The following is a 17570-nucleotide window of genomic DNA, read 5'->3' on the forward strand; positions in this document are numbered from 1 at the left end:
ATATAACTAGACTGTCGTTATACTCACCGTTTCCATAAAGTTTCCTGTAAATATCCTTCCTCTCCCGCGAATGAAATTGAAGGTGATACATCATTTACGTTAGAAACCTAGAGAAGATGCTCGACTCATGGACTTAGCAAACTGCGCTTTATTTTCATGTGGTTTGGTTAGCATGAATTAATTTTCCGATTTTTACTTGCATAAAATCCAGGTGCTTGGAAAATGACAAGTAACGTTCCAGTTACCATGTTACCTATTCAGGAAATAACCATTTTAGTATCATTCTTATGTACCTGCAACAGCAACAACCCGTTCTATGGTCATGTTACCTTCGCTACCGCTGTATTTCTAATGTCGCGCTATTGCCTTGTAAGGGTAGGCACTATACCAGCAGGTCTATGTTCTATGCTCGCTTGTTACTACTCAGAGGAAAAATTCCGCTTCGACACTTATTTTTCGCTTGTTTTGCTTTGGTGACTGGTATGTATATTTTGTTTGTTGATTGTTGATTTGCAATGTGCTTACCTTTTTAGTTACTTTGACTAAACATCAAGTGGTTCGTACATTTGCGTAACAATATGGAAAGGGTTATTTTTTCATGCTTTCGCTGATGTGACTTATTTTGGCTAAGGTAGGTAATTTTTTACTTATTAGCAGTGTAGCAGCGGCTGCTTTTATAATGCACTATTTGATGCTATAAAGGTGCTCGAGTGAGTTACTTGCAATGACATCGGAACCATTAATGATTTTGTTTGTTTGTTTTGTTACCTGCTGCTTTCCGTCGCAAATAGTTTAGTTACTGGTTTGAAGATTATTTTGTTACATTTTTTCTCGTTTTATATAAAACATATGTATATAAACGCTTATTCGTTAACTTACTCGTCTTATTATTCGTAGTATAAGCTTAATTTTTTGTATTTTTTCTTTCAATTTTATTTTCGCACAATCTTTTACTCTGCTTCCGTTTAGTTTGTATACTAATATATATCGACGATCCATAGCGGCTGCTTCAACTATTCCTATCTCTCGCTTATTTTATGCCTTAACTTTTATAAAAACTTAACTCTTATGAACCATTTTCTTTCTGCATTCTTCTGCATATCTTTTCGAATAGATTTTTTTGTTTACTAGTTGTTTGCGAGCTTTTTTCTTGATTTGTTTGTTATGTCTGTTTCTATATGTATATATAAATATATATATATAGTTCCATATGTATAAATGTATATGTTGTATGTTGTCTGTGAATTATGCTTTTTCGCTTGACCACTAGTTTTTTACCTTCTCATCGTTTATTAATATTATCGAGTTTCCCTACACAGTGAGATAATTTGTTTTAGTTTATTTCCCTTCATCACAAGACATTTTGTCGTCGTTCGATAAATTTATTTTCAATCAACCGCGACATTATCCTGGAATTTCACGTCTGTAAATTACCTTAAATATTTCCCGAAACAACTATACTAAATGACTGTTGAATGGAATCAATTAGGCGTATTGCAAAATAACACTGTTGTACATAGTATAATAGTTAATCAGATATTTATAAATGTACACAAAATTGAAGTTACACTGAAAATATGTTGAAAAAAGAAATTGACTATAATGTTGGAGGCGAACAAAATCAATAAGAGAGGCGAAAAAGGTAAAACAAATAAAAACTAGCATTAAATTTAATTTATTAACGAAACAAAACCCTTATAACTAAATTTAGCTATGGAACCAATATGGAACCGAGCTCTTCCGAGCATTGAGTAAAGCAAGAAGCAAACGAATTAAGATGAACAGAACAACATAATTGTTCTACTGTTTGTTCCAGCTGTTGTTTTGAGTAGTTTTCGGGTTTCAGGTTTTCCATTTTTGTTTTTAATCATTCAACGTATGTGGTGGTAGTACTATTCGAAACAATGACCGAAATTTGGACCGACTGCTTTCTAAATCGCATACCAAGTATAACTTGCGAAAGGATATTTTTTCCCTGCATTACTTGACCGATACACTCGAGAAGAAACTAACTGTTACGAGAAATTAAGCAACATACCCATTGAAAAGCATGCGCACTTAAGCGGTTCCGTCGTTTTGTGTCGAAGCTATACTGCCCATAATCGCATATTTGTAACATTTGCAAAATTGGTTGTTCGAGCAAATCGCACTTTTATATTTTGACCTTAAATGCTTTGTTCCCTATATATTCTTGCAAATAGACACTTTAACTGAACTTTGTATCATGAAGAAAGCACTACTTTACACTCTGTATGCAATAAACATTACTTTTGAAGTCAAATTGGTTGAAATTTTTGCAATGATACATTTATGCCGTCACATTCAAGCTACTTTTGGAATATATTACAGGGAAAATGAAGTTTTTCATGTATTCAACAAGCATGAGCTGAACATCAGAAACGGATCACCGGTGGTTGGTTACCGGACCAGAATAACTTCCGAGTTCCAAAGGATGCAGATGTGGATTTGGATGGAAGCTTTTTTGACAAAAATGTTGGAAAAGTTTGTGACAATTATGCGGTTATTTACGCTATGTGACAAAACAACTTGGTATTTTTTACGACTTTTTTCACACAAACATAAGCATATTTTTTCAGATGTAAAAAGTACATACTATTCTAAGCATTTCCCAATAAAAAGCACGAAATCCATAAAATGTCGAATGTTACAGTTATGCGATTACAGGCAGTATATCTTTTGTTCGCTTTAAAAACATCAATAGGTATGACAAATAATAGAAATCAGTACAAATAAAAGAAGAGCAAAATTCAGTAATACGTAGATATAAAGATATTCAAACGCTTAGATTTGTGTGTATTGATGTTGTTGTTGCATTGAGTGGATGTATATTAGCGATCAATTATAACTGCAATTGCAACTTCCGCCAACAAGTTGATTAGGAAAGATCTGCAATGTTCGAAAAAGAAAAGGGTGAAAAGTGAATGAACAAAAAAATCTTAACTTGCCATGCTAAGCAAGCATATTCGTGGTATACACTTACAACTGGGTGCTGCCTCGTAACGTCTCTGTATTTGGTCGTATGTGAATTTCACAAATGCGTCATACTGCTCGGCTAGTTTAGTGGTCAAAACGGCATCATACTGTTCTCGCAAGGCATCTTCTCTTTCTCTAAGCATACGCTCACAGATCATTTGTACCTGTAATAGTTATATTGTTTATTGTATATAATACAAATCAAAAGCAATTATTTAGATATTGGATAGACACAAATCTCCAGATACCAAAATTTCAAATAAACAATTTGTGCTATAAATAGCTACCTGTTTGAATGTGAACAGTGCTTTCTCCGGATTCTTAACCATACTCGGTGGGCTTTCCGGTCTGCGCGGGCTGTCCGGGCCCATTTCGGAGCCGCTTGATTCGGAGTCCTGCATTCGCTCCATATTGCCTGTGTTGAATGTTAGCTGCTTGCGACGGTGCAGTCTTTTGATCTCTTCGGTGATGTTCTGGGCCATTTTTTCTAAATGAAAAAGGTAAAGTAGAAAATAAGTTATTGCAGCAACAAAAAGCGATCGAGCAACCAAACCATATTAATCGAGAATTTTTTCGGTAGTTTAAGATATGTAGCAATGAGGACTGGAAGTTTCATGAACTAAAACATACATAAAGAAAACATAGTTCTAAGGCGGAATTGAACTTGCTGCTCCCACATTTCAAGCAGTGTTTTGACAATGAATATGTTTCAACCCAACCTAGATCCATAGTAGCCGCAAGGTTGAGAGTTCACTTTGTCAAGTGAATGGCCGTGGGTTCGAATCTAAAGAGAATCAGGCCATTCGAAGTCAAAAAGGACTTGAGCGCATGGGTGGGTTTATTATCAGGCTCTCCCCTAAGCACTTACCCTTCCTTTATGCTGAATACTATAATACCTTTGCATTAATAAAGACCCCTTTAATCAATAAAACCGACCAGAAAGGACGCACACCGGAACTTCTCCATGGCATTATAATTGGCGATATTCGGTCGAAGGATCGAGGCTCGGTAGAGCAGATAGCAATTCCATTGTATTGAAATACGGCACTAATAGATAGCAGATACGGCTGATTTTTGGTTTTTTTTTTTTCTTTCAAAAAGCGAGTTTTGTTTGTAACATTAGTCAAGCCAAGCCAAACCTTGGTGTTGCATTCCGACTAGGGTGGTTTACCGGTAAAACAAAAACCGGTAAAACCGATTGTTTTTTCAATACCGAAATACCGGTATTGGAGAGGCGAAAAAACCGGTATTTTCGGTATTTTTCTCAAAATTGAAAAAAAAAACTTGTCGCAATTTTCATAAATCATTGTAGGGCTAATGAATGCTACCAACTTAGGTAGGCATTAAAAATCATATGACGGTGTATATAATAAATACATTTACACAAAAGCAACATTGAACATAAATTTATTTACTAAGTAAAACAGATAATCTCTATACCCACTCATACTTACAGGGGCAACTAGTGAGTATCGAAGCTACTAGTCAACTACAAATTCTGAAAATCATAGTTTGAGGCAGCAATCACAATCATGGTCGCGAAAAAACGCAAGTCATTATTCGTTATGTGCTATTTCAAGGTAAAACTAAAAAAATGAGATAAAAATATTATGAGATAAAAATATAAATATTAATATTATAAATATTATTATGAGATAAAAATATAAATTTGGATTAAAAATTTATTTTTTGTTTGGCATCTCCGTGTGCATTGCACAGGTTGAACCAAGTTATGGACAAGTTGCTCCTGATACAAAGTGTTTACAGGATGAAATAATCAATCAATGAAAAATTTCATCCTAAAAATAACTGTCCCTTGAAAAATTACATTTAAATAGCTATAGCATAGTCAAAGCTTCGTCGCCCATACTGCAGTGGATTTTATTAACCATATTTCTAGCTGAGAAAAATGTTTTCTCTGGTTCAACTGAGTTTGGACGAACTGTTCAAACAGACAGATCCGAATAGAGAAGTATTTACCTTCGGTTCCTTTGGATTCTTGTCTGATCATCATTTTATTTTCTTCTTCATTCATTTACTCTTCTCAACAGTTTCAGTTTTTCTAAGAATTTTGAAGTTAATCACTAACTTAAAACAATGTTTGGCGATGTGAAAGAAAATTGAAATAAAAATCTGCATGTTTTTTTTTGTTCCTATGAGTTTCGAAATTATGTTCTTCGTTATCATATCACACGATTCATTCATTGAAATTTTCCAAACACTGTTAAATGTATCTGGATCGTATACCACAAGAGATCAAAACAATGGTCGCAGTGCACATAGGAGTATTACAGTCAAAAAGCTGACCAAAATACGAAAAAAATAATTTAAGTGTTCCTCGTGCTATTGATCCTTTTTGCATTCTCTGTTACTTACTACATTGTATGCAGCCCATCTTGAAATTTTCTGAATTGTTTACAAACGACAGTAACTATCATAACCTTGGTGTTAGTTAGAGCCCATGAATAAGTCACAAAATGTTCTACGAAAAATATAAACTTCTACTCATGTTATTATAACTTTAAAGTGATTCTTGAGCGTCAACGGAGTCGCTTTAGTTCACAGTTTCGACAGTTTCGAAATATGACAAAATTGGTATAGCTTAACCCTTAAATGCGCACGACGTTAAAAAATCATCTGAAAACATAAAATCTTTGTTTAAGAGGTTAACTGCTCTAAAATTAACCAATATGCATAAAAAAATTGAAAGATTTACTTTTTAATGTGCAAATATTACCATGTTGTTTTCAAACAACACTGTGACTTTATCGCAGAATAAAGTCGAAACAATTACTTTTGTTAACAGTAACTTTAAAATTGACCTTTTGTTAGTATAATTACTAATAATTCAGACATTTCCACTAACCACTAACCTTATTTTAAAATTTATTTACAAAGACAGTCAGCACCAGTCGGGAATCTCGCCATGTTTTTTTTCGTTTACGAGATTTTGACAGCAAAAATAAAAACAAAACATTCAAATACAGTACTTCCAGCTGTTGAGTTTTTTTCGTTAGAGTCAAGAGAGCTGGTCTAATGAATTATATTTCTAAAAAATACTAAAATACGTATATTTTAAAACGTTTTTAGTAGTGTTGTTTTAAAGCATTTAAGGGTTAATCATGAAATTATAAAGTTGGTCGGAAGCTTCACATTCATGTCGGAGAAAGGATTGATTGCAGTGATCGAAGCAAGAGACGCAAAACGCAAATGCTAAGAGAAAATGTACCATTGGATGAGTTGAGTTACGCAGTTAACATGACTCAATTATCTACTGGAAGCACTGTGGTTACCAAAATATTCATATCCTTTTGAAGCGAGTGATTTAAAAAACGCTTTAAAAGTAGCAGAATCAATTATTGGCAAAAAAGTATTCACAAGAACAAGCTCTTACTATATTTGTACTTTTTTCGAATTTCAGGGTGATGGTGATCTAACTTGACGAAAACTTGTTTATGTCTAAATATAAATTTTAATAGAGATAAAACCACTTTAAAACACATTAGAAATGTAAATGATAAACATTTCTAGAGGTCCTATCTTCTTTCATCGTTTTTCCGAAACGTCTTTTCATTTTGGAAATGTTTAGCTTAAGTAACTCTCCCAAGCGTGTTTTTTGTTCAGATGTTAGAGTAATCCCTGCCATCAACTTGTGCAAATAACGTGTCAAAAAAGATGTTTAATAAGTTGCGGTGATTGAATGAAAGTGACCGATCAAAAAATCGATCAAAGCAGATAGACCTTTTGAAATGTTTCTCCAGATTTGCTATCTGAAAACTCATTAAAAAAATTTTGGCCAAGTTTTTGTTCTACGTACTCCTATGTGCAATGGTCTAAATCTTACAAAAAAAGCTGGATCGTAATTAAGCATAGGTACTCATAAATGCAAAACCATAGTTATGCAGTGACACGTCCATAGATGCAACCTGAGACGCTGAGCAAAAAATAAATTCAAAATCAAAATTAATGTAAATTTTTTAGTTTTATTTTAAATAGTACAGTGAGAATAACTTGCGTTTTTTGCGGACATGATTGTCATCACTTCCCCAAACTATGATATTCAGACTTTTGTAGTTGAACAAGTAGGTTAAAAGAACACGAGTCGCCCCTGGTTTGCATAAATCCGAAAAAAATGAAAATACCGGTTTTTTACCGGTTTTACCGGTTTTTATTTTTATGAATACCGAAATACCGGTTTTTCGAAAAGTCGGTAATACCGACCACCCTAATTCCGACCCGAAACTCGACTTTCTGTTTATTATACACAGACTTCGCAGCCAACTGTTTAGTGTACAGGGCTAGGCTCTAGTGTCCTATCGACATTAACAGTCTCTCCCGAACCGAAACTCGAACCTACGACAAATGGCTTGTTAGACCAACATCGTATCTCGAGACCAGCTGGCAGTAACATAAGTACTTTATAGCAAAGTATTAATTAATTCTGATTTTTTGATGATAATGTCATAGCGCAGGTATTTCAACCCTTGTAAATACGCTATAAAATATCAATCAATATGATTTTTTAGCAAAAAGCGAGTTGAGGCGCTATATCCTTGGTTTTGAAACCCGAACATAAGGAGGAAATACCTACATTCCATCCCAGGAGATTGGTCAACAAAGGAAAGTACTTTCTTAGCTTTGCCACTCCAACGAAATATTATCCCGGTTCTTAGTTTATATTGTATTATATTGCGCTACACAGTAGGCCTGGCCGTTGCCAAGAAAAATGCATGGAAATCATTTTTAAAAAATGCATGGAAATCATTTTAAAAAAATGATGGATATCATTTTCCAGGATCCTTTCAAGTACTGGCTGTGTTAGTGTAGACTAGACTAGACTAGATATCCAAAACAAAACTCGCAAGACATGTTTGAACACACTAATAATCGAAATAAATTACAGTCTTATCATTGGAATTGCACTCATGTAAAGTTGTTACCTTTGTTATTATCAACAGTGAAGTAACGCCCAAAAATAACAAAAGGCAAACTAACACACTAATTTCACGAATCACCGAAAAGGTTTCTGGGGTTTTCAGGATAATATACTATCTTGCAAAGCAAGGATCTATTTCACAATTAATCAGCCCAGAACCTTTCAGCGGTATATAAAACTGTGCAATAAAAATGGAACTCCAACGTTGGGAAGGACAAGAATTAGTGATCAATTATTTTTCCGTCAAGAAATGCGCCCAATCTAACAATTCAAAATGCCGAATGTAAATCATTCCAAAACGCTCGTGAAGCTTAACAAAAGAGCTTTTTGTACATGCGGTAGCATAGTAACGGGGTGCTGTCCAAGTAGATATCATTCGAAGAATATTGGCCAGACTCACAGTAAAATCCTTCGTTTTTGTAATATGGCAAACGAGATATCGGAACATCTGCTGTGCAGTTGTGGTGCATTATTCTAACGCTGATCAAGGTTCCTTGACAATAGCTTTACAACCCAAAGAGTCTCACCACTCAACGTACACTGACCAGTAATGTATTTGCAAGGGTTTAACAGGATATTATACCACAAAACATCAAAATAATGGTCGCAGTGGTCCAAATCTTACAAACAAAAAGGATATTACAAAAATATTGATCGATCGTAAAATATAAAAAAATTTATATGCATAAATAATATAAAATTCTGCAATATTGATAAGTTAGCATCTCCTCTTGAATATGAATTAAAGATTTGTAAACAAATAACAACAGCATACCTGGTGTCAGTTTTGGACAAACTGCTTCAGCAAATGGCGAAGGCTTCGGTTCCATCACACGCATCGCACTGCCAGCTGAGGAAGAAGATGCTGAAGGATGCTGAGCGCTGCTACTGCTAGGGCTACCGAAAGGATGACATCTCCGACGCTTTGCTGGTCTTTGATTCAGACTTTCCCAGTCGAGTGAACGTTTTAGCGTTGCACAAGCCATTTTGATGAATCAGCAGTCGTTTTTTTTTTACAGGAAGATTTCAGTCTCGTTACGAAAGATATTAGGTTACTACCACTTTCTAATGTTTTCAGCACCGCTCAAAGTTATGCTGCAGGAATGAAGAGAAAAGTTACACGAAAAGTCATCAACTTTTATATAGTATTCATCGCTTTCCAACAGGAAAAAATTAGCCAAAGTCAGGTAAAAGAATAGTGTTGGAATCTAGCACTCTACACCTGCACACGATTCACTTTTCCAAATTTTCTTCACCAGCTGTCAAAATTAAAGCACTACTCTTCACGCTATAGTCACTGTTTATTTTAACCTGTTTGGCTAGATTTTCCTGTTTTCACTGTTTCAATTCAAACATTACACACGAACGAGTCAATAAAATATATGTGTTAACATTAATTTGATGACTTTTTAGCTTGGTCCTTTTATTTCAGCTTCACACCCAGTCCTGCTTCTGATGATGCTATTTTGTTGTTCTTTTTTAACTGCTCCTATCCTACGTAATATCTTTGTCGCTTCGACAACACAATGGCCTCCGTTTGTCGAGTCGAGTATTCCTTTTCTGAGGCTACTGCGACAATGACCAAACATCACACACAGACACTATGTACAGGGTTGCCACATTTGTTCTCATCTGCTATTCTATCGAGGACAGTTTTCTTTTTCTCTGTAATTATTGCTGAATTTATTTAAAGGAACATGCGACCATTTCTAACTATTCTTCACTAAGTGCATAGCTCCACAGCAAAGGAGAATTTCATATTCAGTTATGAGGATATCTTCAATACGTACTTTACGTGGAGCGCAGACGGAACACATCCAAAAAGAAAGAAGACGAAGAAAAACACACTTCACTTGTTCATACAATTTAACTATTCAAAATGTACACTATTTTGCTAAGTTTCCACATTTGAATTCATATCCCGTGATTAATCGATGTTACCTGCCAGCATTCAAAGCAGTCCGGAGCCAAACAGAGTTCGAATTGATAATAAAAGCTGGAATTATATTTTGTGCGTACACTATTAGCTCCGCTCCTGCTTAGACGACGAAATACACGAAAAAAATATGGCTGCACAAAGTTTATTCTGCGTGCTGTCCGTGCCGTCAAACCATCAAAACTTTTTCGAGTCAGGGTACCTATATGACAAGATGGTCTGGGCTGAATAGTACGTTATTGGTAGTGAGCCTATGACGTATTACTTTGTAAGTAGCATGGAGTCGTTAATTGGCCCTGACGACTCTGGAAGGAAATATTTTTGCTTTTGTTTTCACACATAAATTGACAATTACATATGAGAATTCGCGTAGGTGCGAATAGCCTCACAAATCTCTTTTACTTGTGTCAGGGCCAATTATAAAGCATAAACAAATTTTACTTATAGCGAATTTCTTCATTCCACCAGCTCACCTTGTTTTGACCTGGAAGCAACCTAACTGCTGTCAAAACCTTTCTTTATTCCCCCGGTTTTGACCTAGTTCTGACCTGCCGTGCTGCCCGAAGCGCACTGTAAAATTTGTCAGCTTCAACCCACCACCGCACGTGCTAAGGGCTCATTCAAATAATACATAACGCGCTCAGGGGTGGGGGGGTATTCAGCGAAGCGTTACATTGCGTGTGGCAAACATGTAAAATTGCGTTACGTGGGGGTGGGTGGGTATTGAAAATTGCCAAATTCCGCGTTATGTAATATTTGAATGGTTCCTAAGTTCGTAAACAATTATCTGGCATCTCTTTCTTACTTGCGTCGTAAAACGCGATGTCGTTACTTTATTCCTCGGGGTTTGGGGGTCGATAAAGCCCACATCCATGTCACGAACGTCATACACATACATTTTGCTTGAAACCGGTTTTTCTCTGGCTCTCTGGCTCGATTATACGTCAAAAGGCTGTCAGTGCTTGCGAAACAGCCAATTAAGCACCGTCCGTGCGAGATCAACTGTTGCTGCAAGTTTTGTGTAAAAATGCAGATAGCGAAAAACGATTGTTTTGCTTTGAACGTTTTATGGATTTTGTGCAGGACATAAATGGTCAAGTTCAAACATGTTTCAACACGTTCCGGATAGCCTTACATCCAATATAGTTAGAAGCACGCAGAAAATCCGTACAGCAACACATGCGGCACAATGAACGGAGCTTATGACTATATTTCCAACAGTAGCGCCATCATCATCGGCGGCGGCTTCAGGAAACTGTTGTCATGACATCGGTCTGATAAAGCCGTGAAAAAGAAAATTCATTTTGTTCATTATTTGTCGAGCAGTTGGACTGGACGAGGTACGGAGTACTATGGGGCAACGTGTATCAGAAAAAACACCAGTGTTACGTATGTCTTATGTATGTTACGTATGTCTTATGTATGTGGTAAAACCACATTTTGGGGTTTGGAGGTCAAACTGAATCTCCATTTATTATAACCCGGAAAGTTTATGGATCGCCCAAAGCTGCCATAGCTGCGAGTGTGTGAGTGTTTAGCGTTTCGATACACATTGACCATCTTGTCATATATATATCTTGTGCTCGAGTCATTCGACTTCAAATAGGAAGGGGCTAAGTCGACATAATGTAGTTTATGTCGACTGTCTACCGTAATGTCAAACCAGAGATGCCAGATGTTTTTGAAAAATGTTGCAACTGCTTGAAAAATCAGAAAATTCTGCTTGAGATATGAAAAAATCTATCCGTGATTCTAAAGATTTGGGTTGTTCAGTTATTCTAGTTTTTATATATTACCTGAAACAAAATCCGTATTTATCAAATTAACCAATCTAACATTTGCATCGAACTCAGAAAATCAATATCGAATGTTTTAACTCATAATTTCAAATCCTGTAGGATATACGTATACATCATTTTGTTTGTGTCGTTTATTGTCTGCATAATTCCATTGCGTCGATTAAAACATGAACAAAGTCAAAATGGTGCAAATGGTGGTCGAGCAATTTATTTTTTCCTTGTCTGTTTCGTCGATTTTATGAGAGCATATCTGAGATGGCAATACGTCCTGACGGAAGTAAATCATCTTTTTCACTCACGTTGACCCGTATGCGAATTTTAGGGAAAGTTACCAAAATGGTTGCTATCGCATTCATTCTTAAAGAAATTTCTACCTTCTGCATTCCTAGAATAAACAAATTGAAGGTGGCAGCACCGTAACTCCGTCAGAGGCGTCAAAGCGAATTCGTTTGGCATATTCGTTAATTTGTTTGTGAATGGGTGTAAGAAGAAAAATGTAAGCAAGGTAGTACCACATACATAAGACATACGTAACACTCAGGAAGAAATTTTCCAAAAAAGTTGGTACAAAATGAACTACTCGAATGGTACCACGCTCTGAATAAAATCACTGTTTGAGTTGTTTTTTTAAGGCAGTATACCTGCGCAGCCCTGCATTTGTCTCGTTCCTATTCGGAAAATGCTGCATTGATTTTGTAAATAACGTTTTGACAGTTCCTTATGAAATTTTTTTTGGGCTCGATAAAGCCGAGAAAAAGAAAATTCGAGTAGTTGGACAGGACGAGGTACGAAGTACTATGCATGGGGCAACGTGTACCAGAAAAAAATGTCAGTGTTACGTATGTCTTATGTATGTGGTAGTACGGTCGTTTTGTAAAACTTGTTTAAAAGTGTCGAACAGTTTATTTTCGCAAATTTTGTCAAATAAGCGCATTCATTTCATGTTGCATAATAACATATAACATTAACCCGAATCAACCAAATAAAAAAGTAAAATATTCACAGAGAATTCCAGGCTGATTCGGATTAAAACGTTGTTTGTTTACATATTGCGACTTACGCCGGTTTGAAAAATTCCGCGCAAAATGTCTCATGCAGAGTGTGTCTGCACCTCTGCCCGGAATGACTGCAAGATTTTTACTTTTACAGGTATAAACGAAATCAACCTGGCAACACTGACTTCAACGCTCATGCTCATCGTTTTTTGTCTGCTGGCTGAGTGCTGGTGTTTCTAGCAAAACAAGCTAGCTGCATCGAAACTATTTTCTTACGCGGTTAAATTAATAAATCTGTTAAAATTCCTCTCATAATGTCAACTAAAACATCTAACAGTTTAGATGCTAGGGCAGAACTTGCTGAATTAGTTAAAAGAAAAGCAGAAATATCAGTAAGTATGAGGATAAAAAACAATTCACACATTACTATTTGTTTACACTTCAGGAAACACTCGCCAATTTAGAAAGGCAAATATATGCGTTCGAAGGATCTTATCTAGAAGATACACAACTATATGGCAATATTATTCGAGGTTGGGATCGTTACCTTACCACCAATAAAACGACAAACTCGAAGGCTGATAAACGAAACCGAAAATTTAAGGAAGCGGAGCGGCTATTCTCCAAATCGTCTATCACATCGATGGCGGTAAATATTTTGCTATTTCGAACCGAGTTGCAATATGATGTTTTCTATGTATCGTAGGCCGTAAGTGGGCTGGTTGATCCTAACGATGTCAAACACGATCGCAATAGCGAATCGGACTCGATGACTAACGATGACTCGAGTGACAACCAAATAGGAGTTCTAAATTCAACTTCATCGCTTGGTGCGGGTCTTGACAGTTCCGTTAAAAGCGCCGTCGCCAAAGGTCTCAATTCTTCGAAAAACAATTTGGAAAAGTCTTCATCCTTTCTAAACCGACCTTCCACCCCGACTAAAGACGTGAGTGCGCCACCGAAAGATTCCACAACACCGAGCAGTACAGCTAAGCACAAAACCAGCATTGGTTCGGTGAAAAAGACCAACTCAAACAAAAAAGTTCGTCATCGTTAAATACAGTCCAGTATATTACGATAGTTAGATTTTTATGATTTTTATGTTGCGTTTTCGCTTAAGTTTCTAGTAGGATGTTCGTATGTAATCAAGCTGTGCAGTTTTATAGGTATAGATTAATTCTCGCGGGATACGTCTTGCTGTTTCAATATCAATGACTCGAGTTATGACCCTCTTACTCTTAGAATCATATTCGTAAGATCCTTTCTGAAGTTTTCGTTCCAATTTGTGCTAAGAGCAATTTGAGCGTTTGGGTGGCCCCTCGTTTAGTCGAAGTTAATTTGGGAATACCATTTTCAAATTCGTTCAGATCGATAGAAATGTCGAATACGAAAGGGAACTAGAATAAGGTGTGTATTTAGATTCCCCAACTAATGTAAAACAAATTTATTATAAGACAGCATGCTACTGCTGATGCTAAGCATTTTAGTTATTTAAACAAACATTCTGGACAATTATTTCGAAGAAAAAAAAAACAAATAATAAATTAATGCGCGATAATAAAGTGATTCTTGCCACAATGGTTTGAAATTATCCGAAACTTGTACGAGTGACTTCTGTTTGGATGAACAAGTTTTCGGTACATTCCCATTTATCACCATATTTGATTTTCATACGAAAAGATAGACTCGAACGAATTGGAAAATGCTGTTCACATTTTCGATTAGGCTAAATAAAGCGATAATAGGCTGCATTCTATGAACAGGTAAATTACCAAGAATATATCCAGAGCCGGATTTACGATTTTCGGGACCTGGGCCCAGTTTTGTGTAGCCCAGTCTTGTGAATGATGTGTATCTAGAACCTTCATTTACCTTTTAAACCTGAACAAAAATTTGTCACTAATTTTTAAAACTTTCCATGGGGTTTCCTTGCTGAGAATTCTAGGATTTGGAACCCTCCCTTTAGAGTATAACTGCCTTTAATGGACCACTTAGTAGCGAAGCTGCAAATTTTGCAAGAAAAAGTGTAAATATCTAAACTGAATTAAGTATTTCATTATGTATAAACATGAAGTAACATGTTTATCATCTGTTCTGCATGAAAAACAACTAGATAATACCACTATTTTCTTATAATAAAAGAAATAAATCATCATTTCAGTTTCTTTTAATGGGCCACCGTTTCCTTATTTGGACCACAACAATTTCCTAATTTCCTCTTTAACCGTAGCTGCCGCTGATTAAACTAACTCTGGCTTACGCACTGAGAGCTCTGGATCTGGATCAACTGTAGACTGCACCCGTTCGTAATGGGGAATCCTTTACGTGCCATCCGAATTATCCAGCCAACAATTAAATCCTCTTCCACGGCAGTCAATGCAGTTTGTTTACCTTTTCGTAGCTTTCCTAACCACTTGCTGCTTGCACGGAACATTACGGTGGATCGTGGAACATTGGAGCGCCTGCAAGCTTCTCTAGTTGAAACACCACTTTTTATTGCTTGAAGACACTCAGTAATTCAGTATATTTTTCACCAATTTCCGGCGTTTTTCCCATTTTAGCAGCAATTTTTTACAATAACACGATCATAACAAATTTATGGTAACTATGATTCGCGGCGTTATTTCGATGATAGCTCTTGTTCGAAATGAAGCATGCCGGAATAAGGAAAACAGTATTATTTGTCCATTGGGCCACTATTTTTTCAAAATTTTAAATGTTTTTCTAGTAAAATTTATTGCTTATCTTTTAAAGACACTATTATTCTACCCGTCTATCGAAAATCTGATTATTTTCGCTCGAAAAGTGTGTGTCAGTACAGTTTTTGTTAAAGTCATTTCCTATGAAAACGTTAACGAACCATCGCAAACCAGGTAGTTGTTTTTAAAAGACATTTTTTGCAGCTTTATGCAGCTCTAGCTGCAGTATATTATAGTAAACGTCTGTTGCGACATTTCTAATGAAGAACATTATCAAAGTTGTCTAAGCATTAATCAAAATTAGTATATTTATAATGTGTTATTTGGTGTAAGAAGTTCAGGTGGTCCACTAAAGGAAGTGGTCTATATTAAGCAGATCCCTACATCAGACTAACGTGCTGCCGTAAACTACGAAAATGAAAGGAATGCTGTCAAATTTCAGTAAGATTGTGAATGTCGTAACATTTATATGACAAGTTGTGAGTTTAAAGTACTATCTAGCTGCAACTGTAATCTTTTAAGCTCATTAAATATTTGTTTGGAATACAATCAAAAGATTGAAAGAAATCCAATCAAAATACGTATCCGTAAAGAGATAAATTAAACATTCTTACAACTGAATTGAATAGAAGTTTTTTTTATTTAAGTTTATTCTGCTAAGATCGCTTCAAAAAACGTATTTTTTTAAATTTTTTAACCATTTTTTTTGTTTGACCCCATTAGTCAAATCGGATTTTGGATCGAATATTTGATAATTGATTTTGATATCAGTATTACGCTTCTACTGACATGAATTGAGTGCTAGTTAAGCAAAGGAACTTTGTGTTGGGTCGAAGCATCAGTCAGCACTGGCTTATAGCGCATAAGGACACTTTGTTATATCTTCAATGGTTCAACTAAGTCAGTACAAGATACATTTTGGTACGGTCACTTTGGACCAGATATTTAGAAGAACCAAAGTATGGTTACCAATAGGCTACAAGTAAAACATATTATTGAAGGTGATTAAGACTCTCATTTAGTAATGCTGCACTTACCGCACAGCTAGTTGGTTTGGCAAAGTCAATTTTTTTAATATATTCAACATCAGGCTTTGTTCGTAGCTCTCTGTTATTTCTTTTCGTTACTTTCGAAACTTGTCAACAAAATTGTTACGTTAGTACATAGATAGGGTACAGTGGTGCTTATTACTATGAGATATACATCCTGAACATATTACAAACACAGACAATTCCTCTTTTCCACTCCTCCGGTAGCTATTCTGCCCCATCTATAAGAAGACCCTGTTGTCCGATGATGCTAAGTGAATAAACTGAAAAAAATAAAGAAGAGCGACAAACTAAACTGCAAGAACTATCGAGCAATCACAGTCCTGAATGCCACCAACAAGTGTTTGGTTATCTTTCAACGCTTGTCACCATTAGCCAGCAGATTTGTAGAAAGTTACCAGGACGGCTTCATGGAAGGATGGTCTACGGCTGACCAAATCTCTACACTGCGGTAGATTCTTCGAAAAAGCCCTGAGTCTAGAATGTCTACACACCATCTTTTCGTTGATTTCGTTGAGCCGCATCCGACACAATAAACCGACAGAAGCTATGGAAAATTCATGACGAAAATGGCTTTCCGGAGAGGCTCACAAGACTAATTAAGGCTACGATGAAGAATGTAAAGTGTTGTGTGAGGATTTCGGGAACGTCGGACTTCTTCGAGTCGCACAGGGAGCTTCGCCAAGGTCCCTCCTATCTAACGTTTAACGTCGCGCTAGCGGCTAGAAGGTCTTATAAGACAAGTCGGGTTTATAACATGCGGGGCATGATTTTTAACCGATCAGGCTTTGCAAATGACGTGAATGTTATCGGTAGAAAATTTGAGACGGTTACCGACCAGTATACCCGACTGAAACTTGATACAGATAGGATCGGATTGAAGATTAATACGTCTAAAACAAAGTTTGTATTCGAACATGACAGTGCACAAGTAGGCAATAAGGTAACAACCGACGAAAATGAGTTCGAGGTAGTCGACGAGTTTGTGTACCTCTGTTCGTGAGAACAACAATACCAGCCAGGAGATTAGAAGGCGTATTATCAAAGGAAGTCGTGCCTACTATGGGCTCCATAAAAACTATGATCGCAAAACCTGAGTCACCACACCAAGTGTATTTTGTACAAAATGCTAATGAGACCGGACGTTCTCTACGAATATGAG

General features: G+C 36.2%; 2 protein-coding genes across 4 annotated transcripts; one reads left to right on the plus strand and one right to left on the minus strand.

Annotated features, from left to right (window-relative positions):
- Positions 1 to 120: 120 nt before the first annotated feature.
- Positions 121 to 10058, minus strand: LOC129723734 (akirin). Of its 3 annotated transcripts, none has more exons than XM_055678125.1 (5): positions 9872 to 10058; positions 8706 to 9025; positions 3282 to 3481; positions 3002 to 3158; positions 121 to 2907 (listed from the first exon to the last, which is right to left on the minus strand). In XM_055678125.1, exons 2-5 carry the CDS (start codon positions 8914 to 8916, stop codon positions 2897 to 2899), a joined length of 579 nt encoding a protein of 192 aa, XP_055534100.1. In that variant the 5' UTR covers positions 8917 to 9025; positions 9872 to 10058; the 3' UTR covers positions 121 to 2896. The 3 variants fall into 3 exon arrangements, with proteins under 3 accessions (XP_055534100.1, XP_055534099.1, XP_055534102.1); XM_055678124.1 differs by having other exon boundaries at positions 9721 to 10058; XM_055678127.1 differs by lacking the exon at positions 9872 to 10058 and adding an exon at positions 9337 to 9595.
- Positions 10059 to 12862: 2804 nt separating this feature from the next.
- LOC129721982 (chromatin modification-related protein MEAF6) lies at positions 12863 to 14222 on the plus strand. The gene is made up of 3 exons (XM_055675133.1): positions 12863 to 13052; positions 13106 to 13309; positions 13367 to 14222. The coding sequence occupies exons 1-3, from the start codon at positions 12975 to 12977 to the stop codon at positions 13715 to 13717; spliced, it is 633 nt and encodes a 210-aa protein (XP_055531108.1). The 5' UTR covers positions 12863 to 12974; the 3' UTR covers positions 13718 to 14222.
- Positions 14223 to 17570: the final 3348 nt, after the last annotated feature.

Source organism: Wyeomyia smithii, chromosome 2 (genome assembly GCF_029784165.1).
Source record: "Wyeomyia smithii strain HCP4-BCI-WySm-NY-G18 chromosome 2, ASM2978416v1, whole genome shotgun sequence".
Taxonomy (NCBI): Eukaryota; Metazoa; Arthropoda; class Insecta; order Diptera; family Culicidae; genus Wyeomyia; species Wyeomyia smithii.

Bases quoted from the DNA above. Each gene is read 5' to 3' on its own strand.
- LOC129723734 (XM_055678125.1), bottom strand. From the start codon at position 8,916: ATGGCTTGTGCAACGCTAAAACGTTCACTCGACTGGGAAAGTCTGAAT. The intron at 3,482-8,705 runs GTATGCTGTTGT...TTTTTCATTTAG, and splicing joins TTGTCCAAAACTGACACCAG to AAAAAATGGCCCAGAACATC. The intron at 3,159-3,281 runs GTAGCTATTTAT...TAACTATTACAG, and splicing joins CACTGTTCACATTCAAACAG to GTACAAATGATCTGTGAGCG.
- LOC129721982 (XM_055675133.1), top strand. From the start codon at position 12,975: ATGTCAACTAAAACATCTAACAGTTTAGATGCTAGGGCAGAACTTGCT. The intron at 13,053-13,105 runs GTAAGTATGAGG...TTTACACTTCAG, and splicing joins AAAGAAAAGCAGAAATATCA to GAAACACTCGCCAATTTAGA. The intron at 13,310-13,366 runs GTAAATATTTTG...TATGTATCGTAG, and splicing joins CGTCTATCACATCGATGGCG to GCCGTAAGTGGGCTGGTTGA.